Below are 23,928 nucleotides of genomic sequence, written 5' to 3'. Positions count from 1 at the left end.
TATTCTTCTGCAAAGTTGATTCAGTTCCTAAATTCTAATTTTTAAAAAAGGAAGAAAGCAGAGGGAGAGATTCAGAAAGGAGGAAATGAAGAAGAAAAAGGAACAGTAAACAGACTCGTCAGACGGCACGGCACATTGTGGCATAGCACTGACGAGGGTCAGCAAGCCCAGGCTTGGGCCTGGGCGCACCACGTGCTGGCTGTGTGACCTTGAGCAGGCCACGTGCCCTCTCTGAGCCTGGGTTTCTCACATCCAGCCCTGTACAAGTGCTGTGTTTCTGGGCAGAAAAGCAAAGTGGAAAAGGACGGTGGTGAGGCTCCAGGATGCAGAGGCCGCTTACCTGGATGCAGAGGCCGCTTACCTGGACAGAAGGAGCAGCAGTCCCTGGGGGGCGTGGAGGGGTCCGAGCAGGCCTGCTGGCAGGGCATCTTCTCGCAGCTCACCTCTCCCAGCTGGGGAAGCAGAATGAGACATGTGAGGAAGCCCGGAGCATCTCACCCCTCCCCAGCAGCGCCCTCAAGGACATACTACACCAGCAGTTGGACCCACGGAAAGATGTGGGGCAGAAGCTGCAGGGCCTGACCCTCACCTGAACAACAGGTGAAGCCAAACACAGTGGGGCTGCCTTAAGGAAACAACAAAGGTAGAGGACACCATCAAACCCGAAGGTATCCAAGCAGGTAACTGAAGTTGAAGAATGGCAGGCGGAAGACGGGCGTACACTGGCTAAGGGGCTCCAAGTTTCACAAAGGGACAAAAGGCCAGAAGCAGCCCCTGGGTCGACAGGTCCAGGGTCCCCAGGCCCAGCTCACCTGGCATATGCACTGGGTACAGGGCTCATCGTCCAAGGTGAACACCTGGCCGTTCCCCACCTTCCTCCCCTCGTAGTTGCAGTCTGCAGGGGCAGAGGAGACAGGGGCCGTGAGAGCCAAGGCCCACTCAGGAGCCTTGCACGAGGGGTGGCTGGTCCCACTCACCTCGGCACACTGGACAGCACTCCCCGTCAGGGTGGAAAGGGTAGGAGCAGGTGATGGGGCAGTCCACGGGCGAGCAGGCCACCGAACCCAGCTGCAGGACACAGAAAACACTGAAGGCCCTTTGTTCTGGGGGGCTGATGGGTCACTCGTGAAGGACACATCACATAGCCATTGAGTGCCCATCGGAGCCATCAACGTCAGGTGAGAGGTCCATGGTGAGGTAACAGACTGAGTTAGAGTCTGTCCTCCCACTAGAACGCAAGCCCCCCAGGCCCAGCCTTGTCCTCAGAGCTCAACTGTCAACAGCTACCTGTCAAACAAATCCATGAACTTCCCAGGAAAGCTGAGCACCAAAAACTTAGGGGGAAGGACCCAGAAGCCAAAGCTCCCCAAAGCACATGGCTGTGAACGAACAGGGCCACTCAGAGGCCAGAGATGTTCACCCCAAGTTGCTCGATCTTTCTGCAGACCCATCCCTTTTCACCCACCGCCAGCAAAGAAGCCCCATAGGCATGAAACACTTCTAGCATGACAAGCAATAAGGACTTATTTTTTCCATTTTCCAAATACTAAATGATATTCCTGTCATTTAGACTGAGAGGCAGTATGGCTTAGGGGTAAAAGTGTGCTGTCTGAAGCAGACTCAGGATACTAGAATTGATTCTTGGCACTTCACTTGACTAGTTGCGGGGTCTCTGTGCCCGGCTGTCTCACCTAGCAGCTGGGGATGGAGGTACCCACCTCATAGGATTCCCCGTGAATTAACAGGTCGTGCTGAGATCAGGGACTGGCACGTGGCAGGGGCTCGAGAATGTGAGCATATTAAAGATTCCGTACAGAGTCCTGGGTTTGTGTTCCTCACCTCCACTCTCAGGGAGAATCCCTGGGCCATATTTTATACCGTAAGGCCCCCAAGACCCTCCCTGGTCACCCAGAAGCAGAGGACTTTTGCCAGGCAGGGTTAAAAGTATTTCTCTGGCCCTGGGTAAAGAATCACCCCGGGCAGGGCTGAAGGAAGCCGGCTTTCACCATGATCCAGAAGTGACCATTCTCTTGGAGGTCTCTGGATTTTGCCTGCAGGGTAAAATGGCTATTTTGCCTGCATTCTGGATTTTGCCTGCAGGAGCTGGTGGCTATTTCTGGGGAGTTTCCGCAGACAGGGGTCAGGTGTGGGTGGTCGTACCAGGCAGATGCAGCTCAGACACGGGTCCAGCACGGACGGGAAGGTCTGGTTATTGTAGAAGATTCTACCTGTGTAGGTGCAGCCTGCCAGAGAGAGCATGTGGTGAGGGCCAGCCAGGGGACGGCTGGCCTTTGCCAGGAAGAAAGTCCAAGGTGTTTCTAGGCAGCAAAGGTCAGGCGAATGGCCTCTCTAGACACTTGCCCAGGGGGTTGGGGAAGGGACAGAACATATGTCTGGATTGGGTGCTGACTTTTTTCTCGCTGGATTCAGCAAAGGGATCATAGTGTCTTCACTTCAAGGTTCTCCCCCAGGGAAGGGAGCCGTTCCTCCTACCCCCTCACTTGGCAGGATCAGGATGAGGGACCCGGAGACTCAACCTGGGTGCCAGGCACCACGGCCATCCTCTCTGCTCCTCTCCACTCAGTTGAATCCCAAACCCCTCCTTCCAGGAGGCTCCCCTACAACTCTGCTCTCTGCTTCCCGAAGCCCACAGAGGCCCCATCTGAGTGCTGCCACCTCGATGATATTTATCACATACTGGTACGTATAAAAGCAGGTGATGGTGGGCTTCCCTGGTGGCACAGTGGTTAAGAATCCGCCTGCCAATGCAGGGGGCACAGGTTCAAGACCTGGTCCAGGAAGATCCCACATGCCATGGAGCAACTAAGCCCGAGCACCACAACTACCGAGCCTGCACTCTAGAGCCCGCGAGCCACAACTACTGAGCCCACATGCCACAACTACTGAAGCCCACGCACCTAGAGCCCATGCTCTACAACAAGAGAAGCCACCGCAATGAGAAGCCTGCGCACTGCAATGAAGAGTGGCCCCCGCTCGCTGCAACTAGAGGAAGACCGCGCACAGCAACAAGGACCCAGTGCAGCTAAAATTAAAAAATAAATAAATAAATGTATTAAAAAAAAAAAAAAAAAGCAGGTGATGGGACAGTAGAGAAACATTTTATAAGAAAAAATATATAGGGAATTCCCTGGCAGTCCAGTGGTTAGGACTCCACACTTTCACTACCAAGGGTGCGGGTTCCATCCCTACTCAGGGAGCTAAGATCCCCCAAGCCGTGTGGCTCGGCCAAAAAAGAAGAAAAAAGATATAACATACAATCCAACTATGATATGCTATATATCTATGACATGATAGATATATAGATATAGATGTATGTTACAGATATGTTATAGAGATAGATGTTATATCACAAAAAGAGACTAGGAAGATAAAACCATGAAGTTAACAGTGATAATGGGTCCTTTTTAATTTTTTTCTTTGCTTTCTGTATTTTCTAAATGTTCTATAATAAAATATCACTCTTGAAATAATGAAAAAGGTGAAAATTACTATTAAAACATAAAGGATCACTTTAATTTCCTCTCCCTGTTCTCTAATTGTCTCACAGGTATGTTCCTTTATCACCCCACCTAGGCTGCAAGCTCTGCATATCTTCATATCTGCTTCCAGCACCCAGACAGGGCCTCCCTTGAGCAAACTGCTTTCCGTCCCTGAGCCTCAGTTTCCTCATCTCTAAAATGGGGTTGCCCCATGGGGTTGTTGCGAGGATAAGCAGAGATGAAGCATGTGTGGTGCTTTGCACAGAGAAGCCTGATACAGGGTGACCCCAGATGTGGGGGCCAGGGGTGCTATGCCATCCCCGGCCCCCCAGGCAGGGCCTTACCTGCCGAACAGTCAGGGCAGCACTGCCCGGGGATCCGAATCGGGTGAGGGCAGGAGTCCACACAGTCTGTCCTCTTGCAGCTCACTGAACCATCTGCCTGAAGGGAGGAAGAACTTCACCAAGACCCCACCTGCCATGCCAGTCCCCACCTCCCCACCCGACAGGCCCCCAAAAGAAAGGACGGTGCTGCAAACTGGCCGGAGCCTGCCCTAAGAGGTGCCATGATGCAGCTGGGAAGTGGCAGGGGTCCCCCCAAAGAGGACTGGCTACTTGGGAAAGGGGGTGTGAGCCTTCCAGAAAAAAGCCTTCCCATATCCCAGAGCTGGGGTTTTGGTCTCCTCGGCTTCCCGTCACTTCCCCGCAGCAGCCAAGGCTGCACCACAACCTCATCCAAACTCTTCTCAGAGTTTCCCTGAAACCCTGGCTCACCCCAAATCTATGGAGTCCAATAAAATCCTATTTTTATAGAAAGCTATTCCACCGGAAATGTCTTTCAGAAGATGAAAGTGCCATATACAGTTTCTTTTTTTTTTTTCGTAAGAAGCTGAAGTTTTGTGTTATTTTCTTGTAATATGAGTGCCCTAGATCAGTCCTGAAGGAGAAAAAAGGCAGCGGATGTACTCTGCTCCCCACTATAATTCCAATGAAACGTTTCCAAGTTTTCTAAGGGTCTAAGGCTTTTTTAACAAATGGTGCATCAAAGGGACTTGAAGGTCGCGCTTCTCACGCGCTCATGTGCACGCGAGTCGCCGGGGGATTAAAATGCAGGTTCTGCGTCCGAGCCCTGTGCAGCCTTGAGGTTCTACCTAGACTCCCCTGGTGATGCCAACGACACAGCCAGTGCAGGAACCTCATTTTGAGAAATAAAGCTCTAAGCTCAAGCGACTAAAAACTCTCTTAAAGCAGAAAGGAAAGCCAACCGTACTTAAACATGAGCTAAAACGATCACGTTTCTTGGTAAATAGCTGTGCTTGCATGTCTGTCAATCTGACTCTCAAAACTCACGCACCCTCACCCACTTCTGATGAGGTGAGGTCACGTGACTCACATTAATGGAGGAAGCCTCGCAATTTCACAGAAAAGGCCTTAACTACTAGGCCTCGGGCTGCCCAGCTCCCTCTGTTACCCGTGCCCCGCGAAAACCTGCTCCTGGGAATCCTATTTCCAGCTCCTTAGGCCAGCAGCTCCCCGCACATGCACAGTGGGTCACACAGCACTCTTACGACAGACAGACTGCCAAGCTCTGTCATCCTGAAAATCTACCGAGGACAGAAGAACCTGGATCCCAGCCCCTTCTGTAAAAACGGGATGTGATAGCATGGAAGCGAGACTGGGACAGGCCTGAGGTGGCCCCGCTTCTGCAGGGGCAGGGATGCCCGGCCCGGGACGGGGAAGGGCAGGGGAAGCAGCTGAAGGCGCGCAGGTTGTCATTCACCTGGCAGATGCATAACTCACAGGGGTCACCGGGAGACCAGATCTGTCCGACCGGAAACTCAACCCCGTTGTCGTCCAGAGAGCAGCCTGGCCAGGGGACAGCGGGGGAGAAAGGACGAGTGGGCAGAAGTGCCAAGGAGGGTCCTGAATGCCCGCGGGACCTACAGCGCCACCCAGCAAGGACAGACAGACACCTCTGCTCACTCACACTGAGGCCACGCAGCCACCCACTGGGCCCAGAGCTGCCTGCTGCTGCCGCCTGGCTCACTCAGTTAGTGAATTTTCCTGCCTAACAAGAGCCTGGTACACACAGGCATGCTCACACAAACGTCCACGTCCACACACACCCACAAACACAGCCATTCACACACACAGAAACCACTCCCACACAGACACACGCACACAGATAAAACACACAACAAAAACACACGGACACACACACTCAAAAACACACACACAGATACCACTCACACACAAACACGCAGACACATGTACACAAGCTCACGCAGACACATGTACACAAGCTCACACACAGATGTCACTCACATACAAGCTTGAAACACACAAACAGACACACACACAGACACAACACACATAGAGAGCACTTACACACACACACACAGAGTCTCAGCGAGTGAAGCTCAGCCTCCCCCAGCTCGGGCATCCAGGCCTGGTGTTGGGTGCAGCCTGGGATGCAGGGCTAAGCGGCCTCACCTGTCATGGGTGTGGGTTCCCTGCAGGTGAAGCAGCACTGCCCAGGGCCCAGCCACCACTCCTCGCGGGGGCAATCCAGTTCTGGACATGGCGTGAAGGAACATTCCACCTCCCCGTTCTGGAAGAGAGCCAGGGGGCACAAACCAGTGAGGGCCAAAGAGGAGGCTGGCAGGCTGCCGTCACCCCCCTAAAAGTGACAGATCTCGGGCTTCCCTGGTGGCGCAGTGGTTGAGAGTCCGCCGGCCGATGCAGGGGACACGGGTTCGTGCCCCGGTCCGGGAAGATCCCACATGCCACGGAGAGGCTGGGCCCGTGAGCCATGGCCGCTGAGCCTGCGCGTCCGGAGCCTGTGCTCCGCAACGGGAGAGGCCACAACAGTGAGAGGCCCGCGTACGGCAAAAAAAAAAAAAAAAAGTGACAGATTTCCAGGGAGTAAGAGTGGAAGGAACGGTGAGTCCTTCCCTGGGGGCTGGGGTGAGGCTGGGAGAGGGTCCCAGGAATACGGCGGCTGCGTGGCTGCTGGGTCCCCGGCTGCCCTAGCTTAAGCCTCCAGAATCTCTTCCTCTCACCTCTGCAACAGCTTTCTGCTCTCGCTGCAGTCCACTGTCACCTGCAGCCAGAGAACTTTCTCAGGCACCAGTCCGATCACAGCACTCACCACTTCAAACCCTGGGCAGCTCACCAAGTCCAAACCCTCTGCCTGCTGGCAAAGCCCTTCATGACTGAGACTGACGCACAGGCTGTCGCCACCCCCTCGCAGACCCCTTCCCCTAAGCACGGCCCCTTGGCTGATGAGGGTCACGTCCTCCAGGTGCCTGGATGGTTCGTTCACCCCCACTCCCCGGGGAGCAAGGAAGTACCTACAACCACCTGATGCTGGGGGCAGAAGAGCCCAGCTCCCTGGCCTCTGGACACACCCACCTCTGCGGTGCCACTCACACCGCAGAGCTCCCCACGGCATCAGCCCGAGACCCCTCTTCTCGTGGCCCCTCCCCCTGCCTGACCTGCTTCCCCAGCCAGTCTCTCCCGAGAGCACTCCTTCAGAAAACCACTTACACGAGAAGCCCACCCCAGGCCCTGTTCTTGGAACTCAGCCCGAACAGGATCCCCGCCTCAGTCGCATTTCCAGTCCCTCTCGCGGTCCGGGCTCCAGCCGGAATGCACACCCCCAGGCCTTAGAACATGCCCTGCTCTCTCCCGCCTCCCGCCTTCTGTTCACGCAGTGCCTTCTGCCAGGCACACCTGTCTCAGCTCCTCACCGGGTTGTCCTAGTTATCCTTCAGGTCTCAGCTTAGCATCCCTCCCTCCAAGTAGGCTTCCCTGAAGCCCACAGTCTGGTTAAGAGCCCCGCTGCCCTGTCCATTGCCCACCTAGCTGTGGGCCCCTGACAGAGGGGGCTAGGGCTGTCTTGTGCTCAACTGTGTCCCCAGCACCCAGCATTGTCCCAGGCACACAGTAGGTGCTCTATAAATAGCAATGCTGAAGGACGAACTTCAAGGAGACTGCGGGAAGGCCTTGGTGAATGCTAAGGCCCCTTTAGTCTCTTTCTCGCCTCAGTTTCCCTTTTGCTGCATGGCAGCTCCTCTTCTCCTGGTCAAGGCATCCTGAGAGTGTCGTGTGCCCTGCCCCTCCCCAGCACCCACCCACTCAGCCCCCTACCTGGCAGACACAGGTGGTACACTCGTCACCACCACCACTGAACACAGCCCCGTCTGCATACCACTGGCCATGGAAATAGCATCTCACTGAGGAGGAGAAAGGAAGAGGCAGCTCAAGGTCTCTGGGCAGCTAAAGAAAAGGGGGAGCAAATGGGTGGGGGGGGTCTCTGGGAAGAAAACACACCCCCACAATACTCCACGGCACACCCACACCCAACAGCCCAATCGCTGCTCCCCTCCAAACCCTCACCTAAAGGTACACCAGTAGTTAAAAACTGACAGAGAGGGACTTCTCTGGCCGTCCAGTGGTTAAGACTCTGAGCTCCCAATGCAGGAGGAACGGGTTCAATCCCTGCTCAGGGAACTAAGATCCCACATGCCTAACGGTGTGGCCAAAAAAAAGGAAAAAAAAAAACTGACAGAGAATGAACCACATGCAAAATAAGGTCCTTAACCAAGAAGGATGGGAAGCCTGGAATAACTAAAGAGTAAGAGAAAAGAAGAAATGAAAAAAGATGGCCCCAGACACCTACGGGAAGGTCTGGGAAAGCTGTCAGCCCCTGGAGGCAGGGAGGATTTAGTGAGAGCCTCTCATCTGAAGATTCCCCATCCCTGCTGGTAAAAACAACCTTAAAAACCTGCCGGGGGCTTCCCTGGTGGCGCACTGGTTGAGAGTCCACCTGCCGATGCAGGGGACGCGGGTTCGTGCCCCGGTCCGGGAGGATCCCACATGCCGCGGAGCAGTTGGGCCCGTGAGCCATGGCCGCTGAGCCTGCGCGTCCGGAGCCTGTGCTCCGCAACGGGAGAGGCCACAGCAGTGAGAGGCCCGTGTACCGCAAAAAAAAAAAAAAAAAAAAAAACCTGCCGGGGCCCACCTGACTTTAATCAGAGGGCACTGGGTTCAAATCCCAGCCACACACCTCACTACAGGAAAGATACTTAAACTCTCCTAAGCCTCAGTTTTCTCATCTGTAGAATGGGATTAACAATTCCTACCTCACAGGGAGTATATTGCCTGTTCAAAAAATGTTTTAACTAAAACTTGTATAATATTCGGGACTTCCCTGGTGGTCCAGTGGTTAAGACTCTGCGCTTCCAATGCCTGGGCGCAGGTTCGATCCCTGGTCGGGGAACTAAGATCTCACATGCCGTGCAGCGTGGCAAAAATAAATAAATAAATAAAATTAAAATAGCATTCAAAAGTCAAGAGAAAAATAGTATTTAGTAAGAACACTAGCTTTGAAATCAGGTAAGCTTGAGTTCAAGCTCTGCTCCTTTACTCACTGGTGTGTGTCTTTGGGCAGTGATGACCTCTCTGAGCCTCAGTTTCCTCATCTATAAAATGGGGCTATGAATGGTACTCCCTCAGGGCTGCACCACACAGATTCAATGAGATCAGGACTGGCAAGGGCCCCACAGAACAACGGCCCAGAGCCAGCAGTGACGGCCATGAGGTCATCTCAGGAAAGAGAACCACATTTTAACAAAAGACTAACTCATTAGTGGGGCAGGGGAGACACCCTCCCAGTCTCGGGACAGAGCCACGCCAAGGGTGGACCCAAATCCCTTCCTGTCTGTGTTAAAGGCACCAACCCTGGCAGGGGGCAGGCTGGGCTGTGAGCCCAATCTAGCATCCAAACCACTATGCACACAGTAGGTGCTCAATTAAAACGGGCACTTTGAAATGCTTCATTTGATCTGAGTTTCTAAAGCAGAAATCAATCTCCTTCCTCTCTCCTCCACTCACCACCCCCCCAAAAAAAACATACTCGAAAGACACTGCTCCACCCCCGTCATTTTTTACGAAAAAGCTAAATTCACCCTGTCCTCTCCCCACAAAGAGTCCCTTACCTGGCACACAAGTACAGCAATCCGACTTCAGGGAGGCCTGACAGGGGCCGGGAGGACACTCGGGGGAGATGCAGGACACATTTCCAGCCTGAGGAGGTGAGAGATGGTGCAGGTGGGGGAGGGTAGACCGTGAGGCCCAACAGAACCAGCTTGTTCCCTATTTCACACCACCCTCAGGATTCCTGTCCCACATGAAAGCGTCCTAAAGGAAGCTATCCTGGGACTTCCCTGGTGGTCCAGTGGTTAAGACTCCACACTCCCAATGCAGGGGGCCCCAGTTCGATCCCTGGTCAGGGCTACATCCCGCATGCCACAACGAAGATCCCGCATGCCACAAGTAAGACCCGGCGCAGCCAAATAAATAAATAAATAAATATTTTTTAAAAAAATAAAAGGGAAGCCATCCAAGACCTTTAAATGCCACCATGGTCACACAAGGATACAGTGCTGGGGCCCAGTACCAGGGTGTATTATGGTGTAGTTTCCGACATCCCCCTTTCCAAGACGAGGGGCAGACCAGAGAGTAGAGCACGCTGCCTTCCTCATGAAAATGGATGAGCCTAGCCTCCCATGGCACTGCCCCCCATGGCATTGCCCCCACCATGGCATTCCCTCCCATGGCATACAGAAGCTCCGGAAGGATGCTGAGAAGTGGAGAACAGAGGTTCCTCCACCAGAGACACCTTCCCGTGCATCTGAGTTTTGAACTAAGTGACTAATACCGGCCAAGGAGTTAAATTTAAAACTCAATTTTTAAAAATTGAAGTTAAGACAAAAAAGCCCCCAGCTTTGGAGTCAGCCAGACCTGAGGTCCAGGGTCTGCCCCTCCAAGTCGTGTGACTTTGGGCAAAGTATGTCACCTCTCTGAGCCTCCGTCTCCCTATCTGTGAGATGAGCTGGAAAGGGCACCTCTGCTGGGGTTGCCAAGGATTGAGTGAAATGTGATCAGGCACGAAAACGCTTGGCCACTTCACAAGTGTGGCGCACAGGAAGGGCTCAATAATGGTGGCGGTAGCGATCTACATGCCCCCGCCCCTTTACATTGCAGCTTCCGCCATCACTGCCAGACCAGGGCTGCTTTTAAAGATGAGAGGCAGTGAGGGTTGGTGGGCAGAGCCTGGGCTTTGGATGCAGAAAGGCCACGGCTCAAATCCCAGCTCTGCCACCTCCCAGCCTCAGTCTTTTCACCTGTAGAATGGGGACTGTAAAGCCGACCCTGAAGAGCCACCAGGAGCCTCGGGTGAGGAACTAAATGGAAAATACCAAGCCCCTGCCTGGTATGCACCGGGTGCTCACAACCCAATCCAAGGGACAGCCTCTGGCTGGGTCTGGCACATGGTAGGAACTTAATAACTATTCTTGGAGGAGTGAATTTGCCTCAAGCAAAATACTCTTAACAAGCTGAGTCTGGTAATGAGCCCTCTCCCTCCCAACGCGGCTACCTTTATTGTGCCGGCAAATATTTTGCCTGGAGAGAAAAACGGCCTCCCTGGTAGGAAGTTTCCAAGGGAGTTGCATCCCCTCCCCTTCCTAGACAGATGGACCCTGTTTGCATGTTGGCTCTTTTCTGCTCAGCAAAACCTCCCTGACTCCACACACTACAGGCTTCCCACCCCCCACGCTTTTAAATTCCACAGCTTGCGACCAAAATCCACAACCTGAGAACTCCCCCTCCATTCAACGAGCTCACCTTTAACATCCGGTCTTTCCCCCTTCCTCTAAAACCCCCAAAGGTTAAGAAAACACCCACGAGGCTTCAGGGATCTTGTGATGCTCACCAGACAGACACAGACAGTGCAGTTCTGGTTGGGAGGTGAAAACACGTCCCCTTCAGCCCGGATGACACCACTGTGAAAACAGCCTTTGAAAGACAAACAGGAGTGGAGACATCAGACCTCTTAAAGTAGAGGAAGCTTGAGGTCTCATTACTTTTCCAGGCATAATGTACCTGGAACCTTCTCTCACTGGCTCGGATGCCCCAGGAGTGACAGATCTAGGTACTCAGAACGGTGTGGTCCCAAGACCCCTGGAGAACTACAGGAGACACCCACACAGGGTGCCCTGGGAGGGTCCCATTTATGTCTGATAAACCCAGAACTGTGTTGAAAGCATGGCATTTTATTGCCATAAGGCAGGAAAGGCAGCCAGACAGCCCCAGGTTCCAAACCTGGCCTGTCACCTGAGTGGCTTTGGACCTGGATGTGTCACTCAACCTCTCTGGGACTCAGCTGTCTTTACTGTAAAGTGGAAATACCACCACATGCCCTGCAGGGGACTTGGAAGGATGCACAACCTCAGATGGAATGTACACAGCAATTTACACTCAGGGCTTAGTACACAGTAGGGACACAGTAAAAAATCACAATTATCATTAAGAAAATCAGCAAGTTGCATTTTCATTTTAACCCTTAGGAAGATTTTTTCACTGCTGCTTGAAGTGCAGCAACCTCAACACCTTTACCACCAGGAGCTTCATAGAAATGCAGCTGCTCAGGCCCCTCCCCACATCTACTGAATGAGAATCTGCATTTTAACAGGATTCCCAGCGATTCACGTGCAGGGTGAGTGTTAAGGAGCTCTGCTGAAGGACTTGGTAAGATTTGAGGTCTTTATGCTGACAGCAATGGGAAGCAAATGAAAAATTGTCAGCAGATTGTGGGAGGGAATCAGAACAGGGGTAGAATTTATAAACGATTACTCCTCCTGCAGTAGAGGGGGACAGGGGCAGGGGAGGGGACTGCAGAGTGGGTCTGGAGAAACTTGCTGAATGAAGGAATAAATGAAAGAACGAAGCTCAAAAAGGATCCCCGGAAGGTCAAAAGTTCCCCTTGAGGGCACAGACCAGTGGCTCTCAAAGTGTGGTCCCCGAAGCAGCAGCGTTAGAAATGCAAATTCCCGGGCCTTACCCAGCACCTGCTAAATCAGAAGCTCTGGGGGCTAGGCCCAGGGATCACCCTTCAGGTGACACACGGAAGTTGGAGAACAGCCTTTCAGCTGCAGAAAGGCTAGGAAAGGGAAGAGGCAGTACCATGTGAGAAACTCACAGCCTTCCCCAGACCAGCTCCCACCTGTACACAATGGGCAGCATCCCCCATCTCCGGAGGGAATCGGGTGAGAACAAGCAGCTTCACACGTCACCTTTTCACAGGTCACCTCCCCATCCTAGAAGCAGAAACTGGAGTTCCAGCCACCACAATGCCCCAGACACCAGACCAGGGAAGCCCGGGGGACCCCTCACACCCACCTCGCACCAGCACTGGGAACAGCCAGGCTCTGTCCAGCGGCTCCCGGACTCATGCATGGCTCCCAGGTGCCAACAGGCAGAGGGCCCTGGTGCCAGCTGCGTGGCCTCAGGGCCCCTGGGCAAGGAAGGGGTCACCACCACCTTCTCCTGGATTCGTGAGGGAGGTCTGAGGGTCCCCAACGGAGAGGGACTAGGCACTGGGGTGGCCATTGGGGCAGACAGCAGCTGCGTCAGGGCAGAAGCAGAGGACGTGGGTAGTGCAGGTGTGGGAGATGGCAGTCGTGTGGTCCTGACTCCAGTTGGGGGCCCTGGAGCCCCAGAAGGAGGGCTGTGCCCTGGGGAGAGGGCGGGCCTGCCTGCCTCTGGAAGCAGCAGTAGCATCTTAGAGGGGTGCTGCAGGGGCCGCAGGATGGCAGATGGGGCCAGCACGGCTTTGGGGAAAGCTGAAACGGAAACACAGAGGTGTCTGCAGGGAGGCAGCAGGGGCAGGAGGCGAGATTCGAGGGGCGTGGACTCAGGCGCACCACCACAAATCACTGAATGTGTCTGGGCCAGTTTCTTCAACAACATGATAGATCTAATACCACCAGTTCAACCTCAAACTAATGGGGCTGCGGTGACGATCGGGGAGAAGATTGATGAAAAAGTACCACGAGCAGCCCGAAGTTACACGCTGGCGATGCGGGAGGCCCAGCTGCTTCACGTGCAGCCAAATCCCTTCCCTCCCCCGCCGGCCGCAAACGAGACTCGGGCTTTCCTGAACCACGCAGACCTTCTCTAAGCCCTCAGGGATCCGACCTGGGAGTGACAGGAGTGTGTCCCCGACCCTCCCATCCAGCTGTGGCTTCCCAGGAGGAGGTGCAGAGGCTCAGGGGGAGGAAGGGCCCAGGGTCCTCTCTGGGCCCATGGCAGACAGGCCAGCTTCCAAGAGGATGCCTCCCTTGAGACACACACACACTCAAACACACACACACTTAGGAACAGTGCACATTTTCCCTGCAGATGGACAGCAGCTGCCCAACAGTCTGAAAGACAGAAAGACAAGAGGGCGGGGCTTCCCTGGTGGCGCAGCGGTTGAGAGCCCGCCTGCCGATGCAGGGGACGCGGGTTCGTGCCCCGGACCGGGAAGATCCCACATGCCGCAGAGCGGCTGGGCCGGTGAGCCATGGCCGCTGAGCCTGCATGTCCGGAGCCTGTGCTCCGCAACGGGAGAGGCCACAACAATGAGAGGCCCGCATACCGCAAAAAAAAAAAAAAGAAAAAAGAATAGGTAAAGAAGTGGAAGGAGACAGAAAGGATGAAAGGGGGATGTTGGAAATAACAAACGAGATGAACTGAAAAAAAATTCAGGGGGAAGGAAGAGGGCCCGGTCCGGGAGGGTGGGGCCAGGGGCCCGGAGGCGGGGCCCAGCGCCGGGTGGCGGGGCCCAGCGCTCACCTTCACACGACACTCGGTCAGCTCGGAGCCTGAAGCCAGGTCGGCAGGTGCACAGGAAGCTGCCCACGGTGTTATGGCAAGAATGGTGACAGACTCGCCTCTCCAGTGGCCTCCGACACTCGTTTACATCTGCGGGAGAGCCTCGCTACCGACGGCTGCCTTATCGGGGCTACCGAGTCCTTCTTCCCCCATCCCTTACCCCAAAAGGCTGGGGGAGTCTCCCTGCCATGTTCTTATGGGGTCCTTCCCTGCCGCAGGGTGCCAGTGTGACTCAGATGTCTGGGAATGGGGCTGAAGTCTAGTGCTAGTCTCCTTGGAAGGTTCATACATCCAGTAGGCATTATAATGAATGCACCAGTGACTCACACCCCAGCCCTGTGCAGCAATGATTAAGTGCTGGCTGGTGGGGATGGGCCCCACTGCGAATCTCACCTCCAAACCTTCCACCAACCCACTGTTGGGCATCAGGTGCTATGGGCCCTTCTGAAAAAAGAGTCTCAAAAATCACCACACTGCTCAGGGCAGGCTTCAGGACAAACACCCAACTCTGCTAGAACAAGGTCTTCTTTCAGGCCCATGGGACCCCACCTTCAACCCATGAGCCAAGCTCAAGCCAAACATGCCAATCCCTTTCTGGAAATTTCTGCAGTGGGCTGGGAAAACAGGGGTCTCCTTCTAAACCAGAGGAACCAAGACATAACGTGCTTTATTTACCAAGGGGAGCTAAGGCAGCCAAGAAAATGGGTGAGCAGAGAGGAATCCTTGGGGTGTATCTGGGAGAGGGTGGAAGAGAAACATAACAGGATGAAAGTGGCACGTGGCCAGGAAAAGTCCGAGACGGGGTCTTCCATTAGGAGCCACGCCAACCCCAGGGAAAGGCAGGCTCTGAGCAAAGGCTCAAGCACTTGCCGGCTCCAGGGAACCAGGAGGTCCAGACTGTTGACCTTTCCCTGTCCCTGGGCTCGCCCTGTCCGTCTTCCTGATTGGCAGCCTAAGTGTGAAGACAACAGGGTCCCCTGCCTTACCTACACAGGAGTGCCGGTTGCCGTGCAGATGGAAGCCAGTTCTACAGGAACACCTGTAGCTGCCAATGCTGTTTTTACATCTCTGCTGGCAGGGGGTCCCAAGGCATTCATCAGTGTCTGGAAGGGAACAGGACACAGCTGGAGCTCATTTCCGCGTGGAGTTTTGGAAATAGGTGGTCCTCTCTTCCTGCCTCTCTCATCACTATCTCCTACCCGACTCGTAACCCCTCTCCTTCTCACCACCCACATTCAGTCTATCAACTCCTAAGTCCTCCCTGGACCAGCCCACTTCTCTCCACTCTCACTGCCATACCCTAGCCCAGATGCCCTGGGCTTTGTCTCTGGCCTAGAGGATAACAACAGCCTTGTGTGTCTCTCTGCCCCTCCTGTGCTCCTCCCAAGCCACCCTCTACAGAGCCCCCAGGATGTTCTGACCAAAGGGCACCTCTGATCAGGCCACTTTCTGCTTAAAATCCCTCCAAGGCTCCCACAAGCACCAGTGCAGCACCACGAGTCCTGGGCTGCCTTTCCCACCTCTCTCCTTGCCCCTCACCTTTACTCTGGCCCAAATTCTTGCCATCTTCCAAAGGCATCATGCTCTTGTGGCCCTCCCCCTTTGCCCATGTTCTCCTATCTGCTTGGAATACCTTCCCATCTTGTCTGGCTGGAAAACTCCTACTCATACCTCAAAACTCAGCTTCTATACTACCTCCTCTGTCAAAGCTTCCCCAAGCCATTGTTTGAAATTGGGAAAAAGCTGGAAATGATCTGCATGTTCATCAGTAAGAGAAGAGTGAGTAAACTACGGGATATCTGCACTGCGCAGTACCAGGTAGTAGCTGAAAAGGATAAAGCAAGTCCATTGACCCCGATGTGAAGAGATTTTCATGACAGATTGTTGAAGGGAAAAAAGCAGGCAGAAGAATGACTGGGTTCACATTGAAGCCCTAATGTGATCTTGAGAAGGTTAACTTCTTTAAGCCTCAGTATTCCTACCAGGAAAATGGAAATAAACAGTACCAACTTCATAGGACAATTTTGAGGACAAAATTGAGAAAATGCATGTTAAATGCTTAGCATGGTGCCAGGAATACAGGAGTTCAACAGCTGTAAGCCACCCATCTCTTATCGTCATATCTCTGTAAGTGCACATGTGTGTACGTACACATACTGGGGAGAGGCAGGCAGGGCACTCGTCAGATTGATAACTAAGTGCTATGGATGAACTGCATTCCCTCCAAATTCATAAATGGAAGCCCTAACCCCCAATGTGATGATATTAGGAGGTGGGGCCTTTGGGACATAATTAGGTTTGGATGAGGTCTTGAGGGTGGGGCTCTCATGATGGGATTACTGCCCTTAGAAGAAGAGCCATGAGAGAGCTTGCTCTCTCTCTGCCTTGTGAGGCCACAAAGAGAAGGTAGCTGTCTGCAAGGCAGGAAGAGAGCCCTCACCAGTAACTGAGTGGGCCAACACTGTGATCTTGTACTTCCCAGCCTCCAGAACTGTGAGAATAAATTTTTGTTGTTTAAGCCACCCAGTTTGTGCTATTTTGTTATAGCAGCCCAAGCAGATACTAAGACACCAGGGCTATTCTCTAGGGAGCATAGAGGTTGGGCGTGGGAGAGATGGTCTGGGGCTAGGGCCATGACTTTTAAAACTTTTAAAGAGCTTCCCTCGTGGTACAGTGGTTGAGAGTCCACCTGCCGATGCAGGGGACGCGGGTTCGTGCCCCGGTCCGGGAGGATCCCACATGCCGCGGAGCGGCTGGGCCCATGAGCCATGGCCGCTGAGCCTGCGCGTCCGGAGCCTGTGCTCCGCAACGGGAGAGGCCACAACAGTGAGAGGCCCGCGTATCGAAGAAAAAAAAAAAAACTTTTAAAATAATTTATGAAAATTTCAAACACCCAGAAAATGATACCACAGTATCAAGGGGAGCTTCTGTCTTAGCTTCCTTGTTAAAGAGAGGATGTTTCCTGACATAATTTCTGTAAATAAAAATCATTTTTAAGGAATGAGTCATTATTTTAAAAGGTCTCGCTCATCCTGTTCACTTAGGAGAAAAGATTCCTTCTCTCCCCTGGGTTCCCACAGCACTTAGCCCCTCGACCCGGGTTGTTCTTCCCCTCCCACCAGACCGGGGGTGGGGGGAGTGGGGAGGTTGCTGGGGGGCAGGATGTTTTCTTCTTGGCCGTGTGTCTCCAGAGCCCGGCCCAGCACCCCGGCAGGTGGCTGAGGTGACTCTGTCGCAGCACGGCTCTCCCACAGAGCCCCCGGGACGTGTCAGCCGCCCCCTCGGCCTTCCCCCAGCTCAGTGGCCTCCTCCTCCTGGTGAGTCTCGGCCGCTCCCTCGCCCCCACCCCCCCCCCACCCTACAGTGATGGCAGCAGCAGCTTCTACTGAGTCGTGGTCCAGAGCAAAGGCCCCGGCGTCAGACGCGCCCGCACGCAGGCCGACTCCTTCTGCCCCTACGGACAGAAGGGCCGTGGGCGAGCCCCATCCAGGAAGTGAGGATGAGGGCAGCATCTCCCTCAGAGGGCTGTGGTGAAGCCGAAACGCCTTCATGCCTGGAGAGCACGCGTTGGGCCTGGCAGGGCCGTGAGTTCAGCATTAGAGCCTAGCGGCGGTGGCGACGGCACCATCATTACCCCTTCCAGAGCCACTCACCTTGGCAGCTGTGGCGGTCAGCAGACAGCTGCGTGCCCGGCCCACACTCGCACACGAACCCGCCTTCTGTGTTCACGCAGTGGCCCTCACAAGAGGAGCTTAAACATTCATCGATGTCTGAGGAGCGAGGAAACACTCTTGCATAGCTCACGCTGAACGTGGTTCGGGTGTGGGGAGAATATGCACCCCACGAGGACCCTGTGCCCACACGGGGCCTGCCCTCGGCAGGGTGGAACCCACCCCCACCCCAGGAAGAAAGAAGGCACCAGGTAAGTCATACAGGCTTTAGGGATGCCCCCAGAAAGAAGAGGCCGAGGGGCCAGGTCTCTTTTTGACCCACGCAGAACAGACAACGGAGAGGCTGGCTGAGACAGAACTATTTCCAGTGGTCCCACCTGCAGGGCAACCCCAAAAGGGCAGGGGGAATGGGCAGGAAGGCTGATTAAATTCCCTTAAATGCTTATTGAGCACCGCCTGCGTGCAGCAGACCTGGAAGGGGGCTGCCGAGGACACAAATGTCACTAAGACACAGTGCTGACTCTCCAGATGGCTGCGGCCTGAGAACGTAGGAGCCACAACACACAACCACGACACACACCCACGAGAGGCCGGCGTGCGGCCGGCGGTATGCGCCCTACCAGGGACCGCCCGGCCACGGCAGGTGTGTGCTGGAAGGGAGGTGGGCTGAGAGGACCAAGAGGCATCAGGAGGGGGGCCCATAGAGCGCAGAGTGTCCGAGAAGCTTCTGCGAAGCACAGGAACCGCCAGGAGCCCAGTCTGGCTGAAGCTCAGGTTCCCGCCGGGGCAGCGTGAGGCCGAGCTGGAGAGGTGGTGGGTAAAGGCTCAGCGATAGAGCGCAAAGGAGTCCCGAAGCTTCTGCCCGGGGTGGGGTGACTGGATCCAAGTAGTGCTTCAGGCCTGAGGGGGGAGGGGGCTGGGAGACAGATCTCCCCAGCCCGGCTTCAAGGCAGCCCTTCCTATCTCAGAACCATGAGGACCTACGAGGTCAGCTCCGCCCACTCCAGTCTACTCTGCCCACTTGAGCCTCCCTCCCACCCCCTGGCCCCCATGCCTGCTGGTCACCTCCGTTCTTTCTTGCTCTTCCCACAGCAGGTACCTTTGGGACCACACCCACCGCTTCTAAGAAGCCCACCTTGATTCACCCGATCCCACTGGGCCCCTTGCGATGGTGGCCAGGGCCCCACTTCCCTGCACTTGCTTTGACATTGGTCTCTGGCTTTTCCTTGGTCCAGTTTGCCTCTGCAATGAGAAGTGTGTCTGGAAAGTACTTCAACCTTCTGGAAGGGGTGCGGGGGCGGGGGGGGGGGGCGAGCACCAAAACTCCTTCATGGGACCCTTGACCCAATAGTTCTCTTTCTGGGAATAGTTAGAGGGGCTGACAAGAAGCCTCTTTATCGCAGCATTATTTGTAGCAGTGAAACACTGCAGACAAGCTAAGGATAGATAGCACAGAACTGGGTACTTAGATTATAGCAGCTACATCTGCATGTAGATGAAAGAGTTCCATGAAGGAGTTCAAAATGATGTTGTAGCCTGAGCAGCAGGGACCGTCATCATGCCCTGCCACTACCCCCGGGCTTCCATCCCCACCCCGGGCCCAACTACCCTCCCTTCCTGCCCGACCAGATGCAGCCGCAGGTCCCACCGCTCCATTACCAAGAGCTCATGCCACCCAGTTCCTGCATGCTGGAGGAGCCCAAGCCAAAGAGGGGGAGAAGGTCGTGGCCCCGGAAGAGTTCTCATTTCAAGGCACACCTGCGAACCCACACAGGTGAGAAACCTTACCACTGTGACTGGGACGGCCGTGGGTGGAAATCTGCCCGCTCAGATGAACTGACCAGGCACTACGGCAAACACACTAGGCACTGCCCCTTCCAGTGCCATTAGTGCGACCGGGCATTTTCGAGGTCGGACCACCTCGCCTTACACATGAAGAGGCACTTTAAAATCCCCAAACAGTGGATATGACCCACACTGGCAGACGAGAATTCAGTATTTTTTACCTTTCACACTGTCTTCCCGGTGAGGGGAGGAACCCAGTTGGAAAGCACTACAATCATGGTCAAGTTCCCAACAAGTCAACTTGTGAACGGATAATCAGGAGACATGAGGAAACCAAATGACAAAGAACAGATGGGGTCTGTGACTGGATCTTCTATCATTCCAATTCTAAATCCAACTTGAATATATATTCCTGGACTTACAAAACGCCAAGGGGGTGACTGGAAGTTGTGGATATCAGGGTATAAATTAGATCCCTGAGCTGGGGGGAGGGAAGACCAGAATCCCTTGAATTGTTTCGATGCAATATAAGCATAAAGATCACCTTGTATTCTCTTTGCCTTCTAAAAGCCATTATTACGATCTTAGAAGAAGAAGAAATTCAGGTACAGAAAATGTGTTTTAATAGCCTAAACGATGGTGCTTGGTGAGCCTTGGTTCTAAAGGTACCAAATGAGGCCAAAGTTCTCAAACTGCTGCATACTTTGACAAGGAAAATCTATTTTTGTCTTCTGATCTACATTTATGACCTAAGTCAGGTAAATACACATGGTTTACTTTAACCTTTTTATGCAGTCTGTTATGCACTGTGGTTTCAGATGTGCAATAATTTGTACAATGGTTTATTCCCAAGTGTGCCTTAAGCAGAACAAATGTTTTTTTCTATATAGTTCCTTGCCTTAATAAATACGTAATATAAATTTAAGCAAACATCTGTTTTGCATATTTGTAAACTACAAAGTAAAAAAGTGAACATTTTGTGGAGTTTGTATTTTGCATACTCAAGGTGAGAATTAAGTTTTAAATAAACCTATATTTTATCTGAAAAAAAATGATGCTATAAGGACTATTTCCTACTCGCAAGACAAAGTGAGAAAAATAATGAACGAAAACTATAGATACGGTATGATCCCAATTTTATAAAACAGACAGATGGGCACGCCTGACACACATATACCCACAGTCATACACACTCACAAACACCTACACACCCAGGGGACAGGGCAGGGAAAAAAATAACTTCATTTTCTAACAAACATCTCTGGGTAGGGACTTCTGGGACAGGTTTATTTTCACCTTTCTACCCTTCTTTTACTTTCCAGATGTTCCAAAAGAAGTTATTTTTTACTTTTATATTCAGGGGAAGAAAGGTTATTTTTACAAAATCCAAATTAAAAAAATTAAAAAGGGCTTTCAAGCTCTCCGGAAAGATAGGTAAGAAACTGGTCACGGTGGCTGCCTCTGGGGACAGTAACAGACTGTGCACAGGGAATTTTTTAAATGCTGAACCAATAATACTTTTACAAAATAACTACTGAGTTTCTCTTGGCTCATCTTTCAAATGTCACTTTCCTGAGGGAGGCTTTTTGCGGTCATGCCCACCTCCAGTCCGGTTCCCTGTGCCCCTGTGGGCCCTGGCACTGTGCACTCCACAGGTGATGGCCCCATTATGGGGGGGGGGACTGTCATTGTCCTTACTTGTCTCCCTGCCTCACATTCTGAAGCAACATAAGAGCAGGGATGGCCCTCGTAACCCCAGCCCCAGCTCAGTCCCCGGTCCACGAGGTGTGCTCAATAAGTATTTGTGAGATAGCAGAAGGGGCATATTTCTTGTGTTTGCCTGCCTGCCTGCTCACTCTTAAACTTCAGAGCTGCTCGTGGCTCAGCTTTGCTCTGGCATCTCTCCGGAGACCGTCCTGGGGGGACAGGGAAGGGACCTCATTCCCGCCCGCCCCCTCCCCGCTGCTCCCACGCCTCTCACCGGTACACCTGATGCCGATAGCTGTCTCTGTCATCGAGAAGCCCACGGGACACACTCGGGCCACCTCCTGACAGCCACCATGGTTACAGGTGAGGTCACAGCCGTACTCCCCACAGGGTCCATGGGCTTCTGAAACAGGCACCGCACCTGTGAGCATGCGCCACTTCACAGTCCCAGCCGCCCCCGCCTTCCCCGGCTCCTCCTAAATTCTGCTGGGAAGGGGGCTCTGGAGGCAAACAGGCCTGAGTTTAAATTCAGCTCTGCCACTTACTGGCCGTGTAACCCTGGGTGAGACACTAGCTTCTGTGCCTCAGTTTCATCATCTATAAAATGGGAATGAGAATGCCTACCTAATAGGGTTGTTTGAGAATGATATGCTAGGGCACAACTGCCCAGTGCCTGGCACATTCTCAGTGTAAATAGAGTTCTTCCCATCAGCCATTGCCCGCCCCCAGTTACCTGGGCAGGTGGGCCCTTGCTCTCCATCCTGGCAGGAGCAGACATTGGGAGCGATGCAGATGCCACTCCCGCAGCCAAAGGAGCAGAGGGCTGAGAGGATAAAGACAGGTGAGGGATTGGGGACTGGGGCCCCCAGTCTGTCCCTCAGGCAAGCCCAGGGAATGAGCGCCCTGCTGTGGAGGATGTTTGGGGCATGGGGACAGGCACTTACGAAGGGTGCAGTGTCCACTGCCCATGGAGGGCGCCCAGCCAGGGCAGCAGCCACTCCCGAACCCCAAGAGGCAGACGTGGGGGCCCAGCCGGCGTCTGCAAGAGAGGAAAGAGCACCTTCCACATTCTGTACCAAGGGGAGGATTCATCTACTGGGCAGTGAAAGCCTCCCAGCCAGTCAGTATGTCAGTCAACAAACAGTTCTGGAGACCTCCTCCACCCCCACTCCTCGGGAGGACAATGGGAAGTTTCCATAGAAAAATGACTCAGACAGTCAGTCCCTTCTGGAAGCAGGACAAAGACAAAGGTATAAGAGAACAGACACTAGTCTCCTACAGATGCCTGCCACGTGGACACAGAGCAAAGACGGTCTAAGAGCTGAGGATAGAAGACCGCAATGGATGAAGAGCTGCAGGGATGGCTTCCTCAGGGCCTTTGCACTTGCAGTCCCCTCTGTCAGGAACGTTCTTCCCCAGACACACACAGCTCCCCCACTCCTGTAAAAGGTCTCTCTGCTTATGTCACCTTCTCAGAGAGGCCCTACTTGTCCACCCGTGCCTTGCTTTATTCTGCTTCATAACACTTACTTCCTGGGACATTAAATTACTTATTAGTTTGTTGATTTGTTCATTGCCTGGCTCCCCTACCACTCCCTGAGGACAGGGGCTTCATCTTTTTTCTTCAACTCCGCAGCAAGGGCAGCGCCTGGCACATCATAGGTACTTAATAAATGGCTGTTGAGGGAAAGGTTGAGAAGGGAAGCCAACAGTAAAGAGAAAGGGGGGAACTGGAGAGAAGTCATTCCCCAGGTGACATCTGTGGGATGGGGGAGGGGGCATCAGTGAGCTGCCCAAAGGAGTGAAGGGGAATCCAGTGTGCTCGAGGCTGGGTGAGGCAGTCCAGCCACGAACAAGCCACTTTCCCCACCTTCAAGGGGTGGACAGGGAACCAGGTATAACAACATAGCAGGACAAGTGCTGGAACATTACAGGCTATGGAGGCCCAAGGAGCTCAGGGGAGGTTTCCTAGGCTGAGGCTGGAGAGAGAGTAGGAGCAGCCAGTGAGAATGGAGGAATGTTCTAGACAGGAGCTGCATGTGCACGGGCCTGGAGGGGGACAGAGACGATGACTAGAACTGGTTCTGGGATGGGATGGGCAGAGGATGATGAAGTCCAGCCTGGTTTGAACTGGGAATCCTGCTGCAAAAGAATAGGGACAAGAAAACCCTTCCCAGGGACTTCCGTGGTGGCACAGTGGTTAAGAATCCACCTGCCCATGCAGGGGACACGGGTTCGAGCCCTGGTCCGGGAAGATCCCACATGCCACGGAGCAACCAAGCCTGTGGGCCACAATTACTGAGCCTGCGCTCTAGAGCCCGCAAGCCACAACTACTGAGCCCACTTGCCACAACTACTGAAGCCCAAGCACCTTGAGCCAGTGCTCTGCAACAAGAGAAGCCACCGCAGTGAGAAGCCCGCGCACCGCAACGAAGATTAGTCCCCGCTCACCACAACTAGAGAAAGCCCGCGCACAGCAACAGACCCAACGCAGCCAAAAATTAATTAATTAATTAATTAAAAAAAAAAAGAAAACCCGGGCTT

At 53.6% G+C, this 23,928-nt stretch overlaps 1 protein-coding gene across 1 annotated transcript in view; it reads right to left on the bottom strand.

The window, feature by feature from the left end:
- VWCE (von Willebrand factor C and EGF domains) overlaps nt 1-23,928 on the bottom strand; it is a 30,298-nt gene that overhangs the window by 4,668 nt on the left and 1,702 nt on the right. Inside the window, exons 2-19 of the mRNA XM_089914730.1 lie at nt 22,329-22,423; nt 22,118-22,207; nt 21,659-21,787; nt 17,875-17,991; nt 15,208-15,324; nt 14,183-14,311; nt 12,746-13,188; nt 12,570-12,663; nt 11,280-11,362; nt 9,502-9,589; nt 7,652-7,737; nt 5,993-6,110; nt 5,280-5,365; nt 3,845-3,941; nt 2,161-2,243; nt 978-1,068; nt 813-895; nt 362-452 (exon numbers count right to left, since the gene is read on the bottom strand). Of these exons, the coding sequence (XP_089770856.1) occupies nt 362-452; nt 813-895; nt 978-1,068; nt 2,161-2,243; nt 3,845-3,941; nt 5,280-5,365; nt 5,993-6,110; nt 7,652-7,737; nt 9,502-9,589; nt 11,280-11,362; nt 12,570-12,663; nt 12,746-13,188; nt 14,183-14,311; nt 15,208-15,324; nt 17,875-17,991; nt 21,659-21,787; nt 22,118-22,207; nt 22,329-22,423 (2,120 nt within the window). The remainder of the gene's footprint in view (nt 1-361; nt 453-812; nt 896-977; nt 1,069-2,160; nt 2,244-3,844; nt 3,942-5,279; nt 5,366-5,992; nt 6,111-7,651; nt 7,738-9,501; nt 9,590-11,279; nt 11,363-12,569; nt 12,664-12,745; nt 13,189-14,182; nt 14,312-15,207; nt 15,325-17,874; nt 17,992-21,658; nt 21,788-22,117; nt 22,208-22,328; nt 22,424-23,928) is intronic.

The sequence above is a fragment of the Delphinapterus leucas genome, chromosome 7, assembly GCF_059928025.1.
Source record: "Delphinapterus leucas isolate spDelLeu-1000000601 "Yukka" chromosome 7, BTC_Dleu_Yukka2, whole genome shotgun sequence".
In the NCBI taxonomy this organism is placed as follows: domain Eukaryota; kingdom Metazoa; phylum Chordata; class Mammalia; order Artiodactyla; family Monodontidae; genus Delphinapterus; species Delphinapterus leucas.
The sequence above is the reverse complement of the archived record's forward strand: the minus strand, read 5'-3'. Positions and strand labels throughout refer to the sequence as shown.